At 44.5% G+C, this 12,152-nt stretch overlaps 1 protein-coding gene across 2 annotated transcripts in view; it reads left to right on the top strand.

Annotated features, from left to right (window-relative positions):
* The window catches only part of LOC138299201 (mucin-2-like), a 278,248-nt gene that overhangs the window by 127,411 nt on the left and 138,685 nt on the right, over nucleotides 1–12,152 (top strand). The window contains exon 2 of one of the 2 annotated variants that reach the window (XM_069237310.1): nucleotides 5,255–5,857. In XM_069237310.1, the coding sequence (XP_069093411.1) occupies nucleotides 5,255–5,857 (603 nt within the window). Of the gene's footprint in view, nucleotides 1–5,254; nucleotides 9,071–12,152 lie in introns of both variants that reach the window. The other variant, XM_069237309.1, reaches the window with a different exon arrangement.

Raw genomic sequence — 12,152 nt, 5'->3', positions numbered from 1 at the left:
TTAGCAAATCGTCTACACTCCCCAGGCGTATGCTGAGAGCAAACATCGCTAGGTGAAGTCGTTTTGCTGTGTGACAACTCAGTAACATTCCAGTGCCACTCTTTGTGATGCATACCATCGCAAGTATGGAAAGCAACTCATGAGAGATTTCTGTGGTGAAAACTCCTGCCAGTGGGAGTGGCATTGAAGATCAATAGACAAACACCTTGGTGACATTGGGGTGCAAAACAGGCTGTAGCAGGAGAGTTTTCAGTACAGACTGCTCAAGGATGTTTATTGAGGGCCCTGTGTCAATCAGGGTGGGAACCTGATGGCCGGATAGGAGGTCTGCGCACTTGGGAATGCACCGTTGAGGGTACTCTCCTGGTTGCTCGGCATGTATGACATCAACCGCCCCCTCCACATTATCATCATTCATGTATTCTTCATCATCTAGGGCTTCAGGGGTCTGCATGACAATTGATTTAGGTCTACACGCCTTTTGAGGGGCCGAGGAGGGGCATACCTTGGCAAACTGATTTAGTTTATTACAGGCAGTACATCTCTTGCCCTAAGCAGGGCACAACCCATGCTGAGGGCAGGATCCTTTGCACGTGCAACACACCTTGGAACCCATAGCAGGCTTGTGCTGGGTCTTCCTTCTACCCACTCCCACAGCCGCCATTTTATTGACCGGTTCAGTCTTTACTTGTTGTTGGAGTGCCACTTCCATGTGTGCAGCACGCACTTTAGAGAGTTCCTTTGACCTCGCCATCGTGAGTATATCAGCCATGGACCTCCCTGGGACCTGTAGAATATTTGCCCTTAGTTTGACAGATGTACAACCCTGTATGAACTGTGCACGAATCTCATTCTAAGTGTTGGCCAGCATGCAAGTGCTAGCAAGTTATTTTAGTCGTGCTTAAAAAGTTTCTACCAATTCCTTAGGAAGCTGCCTGGCTTGGCATAGGAGGAGTTGTTCATAGTCAGGACTCACAAGAGGCTCAAAGTGCGAGGTGAGGGCTTGTTCCAGAGTAGCATATGTAAACAGTGGGCCTTTCCCTACCACCACTTTCCCTAGCTTGTGAATGGCAGCACCCCTGAGGTGCAGAAGTAGGGGCTTTGGCCTTCATTTTCTAAAGCTATTGCAGCAAAATACACTTCCAGTCTCTCTACCCAGTCTTTTCATTGTGCTGTGTGTGCAGATGGGGTCCTTCTACGACAAAAGGCTCAACGGGGTGTACCAAAGCCATACCAGGTCAAGCAGGTAGCCACATTTGTAGTATGAAGAAGGTGGAGCAAAAGTATGCACTGGGGCCACTTGTGATGGGACAGGTACCAGGAGGCAGCAGGCAGCATAAGACATGGCTCAGCGTACAATACAGGCATAGAAACTTTTCACATTCAGGCAAACAGCAGCTGGGCTCACTAGGCTGATCACCATGTGCAGCAGACAAATAGTGCAACAGTAAAACGCTCTGGGACACGGAGTTGATGGATGCACAGAACATGCTGCAGACGGGGTCAGCCAGGAGCAGGAGAAATGCCCACCACAGGCCTGAAGAACAGTCGATGCAGCTTGCCTTTAATTGGCACGAGCAGCTGCATAGTGTGCAGCCAGGCTACAGAGCAGACAGGAAGGCTCTCGGACCCCGACACGGAGAAAGCATGTAGCGCCGACAGCACCAGTAGGGATCAGCGTATGGCATGGAGATGGCAATGCCAGATCAGGTCCATGGGCAGGAACAAACCTCCCACTCGTTGCTAATTTGATGTGTATCCTAGCGTGGCCTGGAGTTGAGTCACAGGTGCAGCATGAAATAAAGGGAGAGCCGACACCAGTGAGTTTGTTTAACCTGCTGACTGTGAGGTCCGGGCCTCGAGTCTTTTTATTATATTCCCTGTCACGCCATTACCCATACCATTTGAATCATGCATGACGGGGTTTCTCTGTTTTTCCCTCCTTTATTTACGTTTACAAATGGGATGTTCCACAAGTTCCAAACACAACACTCCTCAATGCACTTGCAGGTGTCAAAACTCCCACCCAGCCATGCACAGGACTAATTTGTGAAAAATGATCAGCAGCAACGTTTATCGCTGTAGGTAGGAAGAAATGCAGAAACAATGGTGGCATCAGATTTAGGAGGGTCAGACAAAAATATGTGGTGATTGGGCCCCCCGCCACACCATGCCAATGAACCCACTGATGTTCCAGCACATAACGTTGTGCCAAACATGTTGCATGATGAATTTGTGTTGGTGATGTTATTGAGTAGCATTTTCAGCCTAGGTCATTCTCCTGGTGAAGCTAACATGTACTCCTGCTAGAGATGTTCTCCTGGAATTAACCTTTCCTTTATTAAGGTACAGTAATTTGTAATGTGGTGCAACTTACACACCTTTTATTTTACCCTGCAAGAATTGTTGTGTTACTTACAGCATGGGAACATTTGTTTAGAAAACAAGCAACATCCATCCGTCTTGCAAAAGTAAATATGCAAGTTACATGTTTTAATTTGCCTGTGCTTTTTGACTTGTGCAAGCAACTCTTCTGTTCACCATTCTTGTAATCCTGAGATGCAGAGCGCAGTGCGGAAGTCTGTGACATTGCTAGCAACTGCCTAAGGTACTGCAGCCTGCATGAGGAAGGTACAGATTGTAGCTTTCCAAGATTGTGCAAATGTGCACATTAAAATAGTCCTGGTAGGAAACAAATAGACAAATCCAATAGGTCTGCACCACTGCCGACAGCGGCGAAACGCAGTAGCTCTGTCAATGCATGTTCTTTTTTAATCTAGAGCTCCTGGGAAGACTAACTCTCTCATTGCTCGCCCTTAATGGCTGATCTGCACTGCTGAGCTCTTCAAAGGATACCCTTCTTGAGCATGTGTGTGAACAGACAGTAGATGGAATCTGATGCAACATCCTGACTTGTAAGTTTGTAATCACTGGCACAAGTGTAGGAAAGCTATCAAACGCAATGATCTGTGAGTGTATGTAACGTGCAGTAAAGAGGCCAGGCTGTTCTCTTGTTTAGGGGTGGCATGGCAAAACCAATCACGACCGCCTCAGATGATGCTAATCAGAAAAAGGTTTTCGAGGAGATGTGATCTGTGGTCTAATCTAGTGTCTAAATTGCCAACTCTGGGACCCGGCACCTGGATTTTAATTTCCAGTATTGGCATAATGTAATTATGTAATTTGGTTGCCCTAATCGTAATTTGATGCAGACTTGTATCGCTTCCCAGCTAGCCCTCTTGTGTAGCACTCCACTGACACGCAGGCTGGAGCTTAAGTGGCACCGCATCCACACATTTATGGGTCACAGTTACGTTGTCTCTCATCCTAATGTCATCCAGGCAGAGACTACACAATTCACTGGCCTGACTTCTAAACTGGAGGTAATATAGTTATTAACGGAGGGTCAACCAGACATCATTAACTGACTGTTAAAATGACTTTGGTCCTGATTATGAGTTGAGTGGGGTTGAATCCCTGTGTGAAATACCACTCCACACAATTATGAGTGTTCCAACATCAGACCCATTATACCGACCAGAAAAGTCCAGCTCCTAAAGTCTCTTTGGGAGAAGGGTGCAGTGCAGCTTGTGGTAGGTCCCCTCCCAAACCTTTGCCAAACCACAGGGATCACATAATGCTTCCCTCTGCAAAACTAAAAAGGATATGGCTTCTTGGCAATGGCGTTGCCCCCCTAGCTAAGAGCCAGCAGATGAAAAATAAAACAATAGCTTACTATCATTTTATTTTTCATCTGCTTGCTCAACCAGCAGTGCAGGGAGGGGCTGAGCCACGGGGCGGGGTTGGCGGGGAGGCGGTGCGGGGGTAGAGGGCAGGGGCAGTAGAGTGGGTGTTTTGCCAGCTGCCTTAGGCCAGCCGAACCCACATGCGCACTTAGGTTTCTCCAACAGCTGGGCTGGAGAAACTGCACAGACCCCAGGGTTGTGCCCAATCCTGATGCTGCTTTCATGCTATGTTTGGCATGAAAGCAGTGCCAGGATTGCTGGGGAGCCTGTGCTGGTGCCCTGGTGAATGCTGGGACACCAGAACAGCATAGGAGTGAGGTGGCAGCGGCAGTGACAAGAAGTGTAATTTTTTGTTTGTTTTCCCCTGTGGTCACCCCTGCCCCCCTTGACATTTTGGGTGGGTGCCGCTGAAACCCACATTCTCCCACTCTCTTCCCTGCCTTCCACAGTCCCTCCCTCCCCATGCTACAGTCCTCACAGGCTTTTACAGCCTTCCCAGAGAAGGTGGTATTCATCTGTATTAAAACCATTGGAGTTGGATAATGCCAAGCTATAAGTCAATGTTGGCAGAGTTATTCTCTATTACAAGGGTTTTAACACACATTACAGCACTGGAACGTTGAGAGCTCCGTTAAAGACAATTGAGCAGCAGTGGTCTATGTAAGCTCGAATCGGTCTAAGCTCTCAACATTAGAATGTCGTAATGTCCTCGGCCTTTATCTTTACCCTGCCTCTCTGAAATATATGGATTGGGCATGGGAAAGCAAAAGGCAGAGGCCATGCAACAGACTACTGGGATCCTTCACCCTTCCCTCTACCAGCTCGGTGTCACTAGGGCTTCAGAAGGAGAGAGGGATGAATGTTGCTCAGCTCCTGACAGTCTGCTTTCACATAGTTGCTATGTAAGATCAACAATTAATAGCTGTGGCCCTGGGCGCGACTGTTAACAAATGAACATTCACACAAGCGCTATGAAACAAGGACATCGGTCCTCGGAGGATTTGAACCCCCATGGTCTCTGCTGCCTTTAATTTCTCAAGTAAGAGATTCCTCCCTCATGGGTCCTGGATATTCTAATAGCAATTTAGCCCCCTGTAGCTGTGCTATACCAGGGCATTAAAGACACACTTCAGCGCTTGGCTCGGAGCGGCCTTTAAGGGCCAGTATAGCCGGCTATGGGTCTATAAAGCTGTAATAGCAGGAATTCTGTGTGAAAATTCCGGCTAGAACTCCACTCATTTCCACATTAATCCTAATCTGAAGCTTTAGGTTGTAACTGTTTATTTTTATTTTGCCTTTTATTATGTCAAACTTGAATTTGCTGCCACTGAGACTGTATAAATCAAATGCCTTGTTTACTATTTGTCATGGTTTGGGCACCTTCTGATTGTAATCTTCCTTGCAACTATTTTCTTTGTTATTTTTGTAAATACATATGCTAGTGCTGCAAACATGGTAATATGAGGATTTGAGCAGTACTAAATATATATATATTTTATTTTCAACAGTTACAATGCCCTTGGTGGTATCAGAGACAGCAACCAACCTACCCTATGTGAACACGGACATAACCACAGCTACGATACTCAGCATCACTCCAAGAACGCACTTCACAGAGGCCCCCGTGGAGAGTGCAACAAAAGACACTGCACCAAATTCATCAGGAATTGTGACATCACATTCATACATGTCAGTAGAAAGCACTGCAGAAGCCACAAAGGCTAGCATCGTAGAAGAAACCACAAAAATAGGGTCAACAGCAGAGACTGCAATGGTAAATATCACAAAAGAGATCAACGGGGGAGACATTGTAGCAGATACATTATTACACACCACAGTGGAGACTACACAAGCAGACATCCCACTAGTCACCATATCTTCAACAGTAGATACCACAGCAGAGAATCTAACAGAAAGCAGAACAGAAGATAATCAAACAACTGAAACCACATCAGGCGCTTCAAGAGCAGGCACCACACAAGCAGCTCCAACAGCAGACACTATAGCACAGTCTTCAACAGCAATCCTCAGAGACAAAACAACTGAAGACATCACCTCAGAGGCTACAGGAGAAGACACCCCAGAAAAGACTCCAACTATAGGCGCCACAGGTGATAATCCGACAGTAAACATTACAGCAGAGAATGCTAATTTAACCACCACAGAAAGAACTCCAACAGCAGCAACCACGACAGAGACTACAGTCGTGAGTGCCACAGAACAATTTTCATCAATAAACTCCAAGGTTGAGACTGCAGGAGTGGCCGCCACAGCAAAGACTTCAATGATAAGCACAGTACTAGAGACCACAGGCAGCACACATGAGACTACAACACTGTACACCACAAGAGAGGCTACAACAGGAAGCGCTACTACATTTATTTCAATTATTCCATCCTGGGCCTCAACATTACCTCTGATTGCAGAGACTACAAAAGTCAGTACCATGGAAGAGAGCATAACACTAAACAAGACATTAGGACCCACAGCAATTAACATAACATTAGGAAGCACACCAGTGACAACCACAGAAGGTGCGACACCATTGAACACAGCTCTAGATATCACAACAAAGACCTTAACATTAGGAACCACGTCACCAGTGCTTACAGTAGAGACTACAGTACCAGGAACCACAGCAGTAAATACATCAATAGGAAGCATGCCACTGACAACAAAAATAGAGAGCACAACTGTAGTCACTGCAACAGTAGGAACTATGCCATTTAATGCAACTTTAGGAAGTACTCCACCGACAAGAGCAGCAGGCACAGCACAACAAATCCCAACAGTAGGCACCACTACAGAGACTTCAACATTAGGAACCACAACAGTGAATACAACATTAGTAAGTATACCAGTGACAGAAAGTGTAGGTCCAATGCTAGTGATGACACCATTAGAAACGACACCAGTGAATATAACATTAGGAATCAAACCAATGGAAGCAACAGTAAGCATTGATTCATTAAACACAACAATAGACACCATAGCATTGGCTACAACATCAAGAACCACAACATTAAATACAACATCAGTGGCAGCAACAGTAGGCACTAAACTAGGTACCACAACATTAGGAATCACAGCAGTGAACACAACATTAGAAACCACACCAAAGACAGCAAAAGGTATCACACCAGTGAACACTGAAATAGGCACCACAACATTAGGAACTGCACCAGAGAATATAACATTAGAGACCACTCCAGTGATAACAACAGTAAGCGCAGCCCCATTAAGCACAACAGAAGGACCTCCACAAGTGCCCACGTCATTTGGAACTAGAGCAGTGAACACAACGTTAGAACCCACATCAATGACAATGCCAGTAGTAACTGCATTAGTGAGAAAAACAAAAAACACAATATTAGGAACGACACCAGTGAAAAATACATTAGAAACCATTTCAGTGACAACAGAAGGTACAGCAACAGTGAATACAACAGTAGCCACTACAGCAAAATCTGTAGTTTTAGCAACCAGAGCAGTGAACAGAACATTTCCATCCCCATCTATTACAACAGAAGGTATCACAGTAGTGAACATTGCAACAATCACAACATTAGGAACCACACCAGAGGACATAACAATAGAGACCAGTCCAGAGATAACAGTAAGCACGGTCCCACTCAACGCAATAGTAGGATCCCCACAAGTAACCACAGCATTTGGAACCACAGAAGTGAACACAACATTAGAAACCACAACAGTGACATCAAAAAGTATCACACCAGTGAACACTGCAATTGTCACCAAGACATTAGGAACCGAACCTGTGAACATAGCATTAGAGACCAGTCCACTGATAGCAACAGTAAGCGCAGCCCCATTAAGCACAACAGAGGGACCTCCACAAGTGCCCACGTCATTTGGAACTACAGCAGTGAACACAACATTAGAACCCACACCAATGACAATGCCAGTAGTAACTGCATTAGTGAGCAAAACAAAAAACACAACATTAGGAACGACACCAACGAAAAATACATTAGAAACCATTCCAGTGACAACAGAAGGAACAACAACAGTGAATACAACAGTAGCCACTACAGCAAAATCTGTAGTTTTAGCAACCACATCAGTGAACAGAACATTTCCATCCCCATCTATTACAACAGAAGGTATCACAGTAGTGAACATTGCAACAATCACAACATTAGGAACCACACCAGAGAACATAACAATAGAGACCAGTCCAGAGATAACAGTAAGCACGGTCCAACTCAACACAATAGAAGGCTCCCCACAAGTAACCACAGCATTTGGAACCACAGAAGTGAACACAACATTAGAAACCACACCAGTGACATCAAAAGGTATCACACCAGTGAACACTGCAATTGTCACCACAACATTAGGAACCGAACCTGTGAACATAGCATTAGAGACCACTCTACTGATAACAACAGTAGGCAGAACACCACTAAGCACAACAGTAGGCCCCCCAAAAGTGACCACAGGATTTGGAAGCACAGCAGTGAACACAAAATTAGAAACCACACCAATGACAATACCAGTAGCTACTTCATTAGGGAGCACACTACTAAGAGCCACACCAGTCATCAAAACATTAGGAACCATTTCAGTGGCAACAGAAGGTACAGCACCAGTGAATACAACACTACCTACTACAGCAGAGTCTGTAGTTTTAGGAACCATTTCAGTGGCAACAGAAGGTACAGCACAGGTGAAGACACCGGTAGCTTCTACAGCAATGTTTACAGTTTTAGGAACCACAGCAGTGAACACAACATTTGCAAAAACACTAGTGACAGCAAGAGATATCACACCAAGGAGCACTGCAATTGTTACAACAACATCAGGAACTGCAGTAGAGAACATAACATTAGAGACCAGTCCAGTGATAACAACATTAGGCACGATCCCAGTAAGTACAACAGAAGGCTCCCCACAAGTGAGCACAGCATTTGGAACCACAGCAGTGAACACACCATTAGAAAACACACCAATGCCAGTGAGCACAACAATGACCACAATATTAGGAGACACATTAGTCAGTAAAGCATTAGAAACCATTCCAGTAATAGATAGTACAGCACCAATGAATTCAACAATATCCACTACAGTAGAGTCTGATGTTTTAGGAACCACAACAGTGAACACAACATTAGAAACTACTCCTGTGAAAAGAACACTAGGCACTACCCTTGTGACTACAACATTAGGGATCCAACCAGTGAACACAACAGCAAGTATTGCACCATTGAAAACAACTATCAGCATCACAACTGAGAGTGTATCTGTAAATAGCACCAGTTCTACAAGGATACCGGACATACCAGACACCACTACAGGAGCAGGTAAGTTTGCAATGTCACAACTCTTAAAGCTATGTTAGGAATACATTTGACTCAGTATTTTCATTGCAGAAAATGTGATTTGTTGATTACTCCCTTAACAGATGCAAATTATTGCTCCTTTACTCCACTCATTCCTCTCATGCCCTAACCCTTGATTTGCCAAGAATAACATAACACAAAAGAACAGTACAAACCTGTCGTATTCTCATCCCTACAAGACAGACCATTGTTTCAGATGCCTTCTTCAACAAATGTGCAATTACCTGAACAATTTGCAGTAGGTGTCACTAACCTGGGAAATATGTATTTTAGATCACAAGCCATTGTGACATTTCATAGACTGTATTTCAGCAAATATTGTGAAAGACATGAGCACTTCTTTCACTTTTTACTTGGCAAAGATAATCAATACATCTCAGTAACTGTTTGCCTGAAAAAAGGAAAGGTCACAACTTAAAAACAAATAGTGATACAGACATTAAATACTTAAAGCAGACCCTGGGCCTCATTTTCAAAAACTGATACATCATCATCGATGTGTAAGAGTTCTTGTGCCAGGTGCACATCCCCTAATGGATTTACAATACAGAACTCCATGGGAACCTTTTTCACAGATGTGTCAGAAATTCTGAATCAATCCCCGTCGTCAGGATGAATGGGGTATGAAGGCCCTAGGACCTTCCATTTGTAACATATCATAGTCAATCTGACAAAGAGACCAATCCGGGGTTTCAGCCAATCAGGCTGCTTTGCCCTCTTGAACACTCCTGTGAGACCCTCCAGTCCCTCAGATTTTCAACCGAACAACATGTTAGGGAGTCTCCACTGAGCACTGCTCAGTCATACCAACATTGATATATATTTCAAAGAATTTCTCAACATTTCTGTGCTTTGGGAGAATTTACCTTTGCCCCATACTGCTTTTTTGCTACAAATCTGACTTCATCTCTGATCTCATCATGTCAAATAAGGAGAAGAAAAGTCTCTTCAGGCTCTGAAGTGCCTGTGGTAACAAAAGACTTCATTTCGATGATCCTCATTGGGACTGCATTTTTTTGCCTTTATCCAGATCATACAGCTAAAGACTTTAAGGTATGTCGTACCTTTTCTACAAAGACTTTGAAAGACAGAGAAGGAAGGCAGCTGATTTGTCTCCAGAAGCTCAAAACTAGGAAGGAGCCTGTGTCTGGGTCTCACAGCAAGGACTCCTCTGTGCTCTAAAGGAGATCACATAGAAGGGAGAGATCACCCCATTCTCGCTCCTCCTGTGAACAGCCTAAAAAGCCTAAAAAAAGACCACTCATGGATCTTACAAAGCCCGCAGTCCTTCAAAATCTCCTCAGGAATATAAGCTTAACTTCAAACAAAAGGAGAAAAAAGGGCCATCTGCCTCTTCAGAAAAGCTTAAAAAATCATCCTCTGAACAACTTCCACTTTCGCTTCAGATTCGTCATTCATTTAAAAAAACCTTCTTCGGCCCCATCGGCTGACAGATCGTGGATGAGAGTCCCACCACCAACGAAAACCTTGTTGTCTGTGTCATTTGTGACAAAGAACTACACAGCAGATTAACAACGGCAACTACAGGCACTATCTCCATGCTGTCCACCACTTCTCCCGGCATGTACAACTATACTGTTGACGCTGAAGATTTCCCTAATGACGGTCATTGACGATGGTCAGACCAACAACAACTGACGGAACACATGGTTGTCTTGGTGATGATCCTTCCAAACTCGTCAACCATTACTGCATTTAGACAGCTTGCAGGTTCTGCCATACTCTGGAGGCAAGGATGGCTCAAAGCTCCCTTGGTTAGCCATTAGGTACAAAACAAAAAATTGGATCTTCCATTCGATGCCTTACAAACCTTAAATATGGACACAGATATAGCTAAATTGCTGAGGACTCTTCAATTCAGGAAGTTGCCCTTTGGGGGTACCAGAGAATGAGCTTTTCCATCTTATAGGGAAGGAGGGGAGGTTATCAATAATATTGGTACCCCTTCTATTCTCTACCTCACAGCAATTGCGTCCGCAATACTCTCAATTGCAACCGCCGCAAGCAGCCTACAAAAGGTTCACGCCTAAAGGCAGAGCAGGAAGTCAAGAAAGGATGCTGTTCATCATCAATTACCTCTTACCTCTTACAAGAAATCCTTTGTTCTGATGTCCCCTGCTCAAGCGGGTCAAGGAGCAGGAGGGCAGAATCGTGTCATGGGGGCTGCAACATATATCATCAGTAAATGCTGATTTCTTTTGTTAGGCTAGCTCACAGTACCACGTCCAAGCCCATAGCCTGCCCAGTGTAGTAGATGTTATATGTAACCTCAAACATGACCACTTTGATTCCCAAGGAATTTGTGGAAACAGATCTAACCCTATCATTGTATTACTCTTGCATGCCTAAGTTATACACAAGAAAGATACAAAAGTGCATTTTCAAAACATTTATTGAAATTATTGTATTCTTGTCAAGACACATTACTATTATCAACATCATGAGAATGGTGAAAAATACAACAATGTGTTACTAATGTTACTCTATCTCTATCTGCCTCTAGCACCTATACTGAAGAGAGCACACCCTGTGACAGATCAATTAGGATAGTCCAACCCTCATGTCTTAGTCTTACTCTAAGGTGTCAGACAGCCGCTGTAAGTGTACAGGCTATCTTCCTTCACAGTATGAAGTCAGCTGGGCTGCATCTCAGTCACAGTTCACAGCGTTTCCATGATGATCCCAGCATGTGCTCCTCTTGTTGGGGGTAACATGGATGCTGTTTATATAATAAAACACTGATTTCTACACAATGTACTCGGGGAAACTCCACTGGTGGCATGTGGAGTGAAACGGTAGTCCTGAAGGATGGCATGCAGTGAGCTCTTCATGTTCTCACCATTAGCCAATGCAATTCTCAGGACTTTATTTAAAGTTTGCATAAAACATTCTGCTTCATCTTTCGCTTGCAGCCAGCAGGGAGTGATTTTCCTTGGAAGGTCTGTCGCCACCCTCCTGTCTTTCTGTAAAGCAGCTCTGTCCATCCCTGATCCTGACCCTGGATACACTGCTGTCAGCTCTG

Source organism: Pleurodeles waltl, chromosome 6, assembly GCF_031143425.1.
Source record: "Pleurodeles waltl isolate 20211129_DDA chromosome 6, aPleWal1.hap1.20221129, whole genome shotgun sequence".
Lineage (NCBI taxonomy): Eukaryota > Metazoa > Chordata > Amphibia > Caudata > Salamandridae > Pleurodeles > Pleurodeles waltl.
The sequence above is the reverse complement of the archived record's forward strand: the minus strand, read 5'-3'. Positions and strand labels throughout refer to the sequence as shown.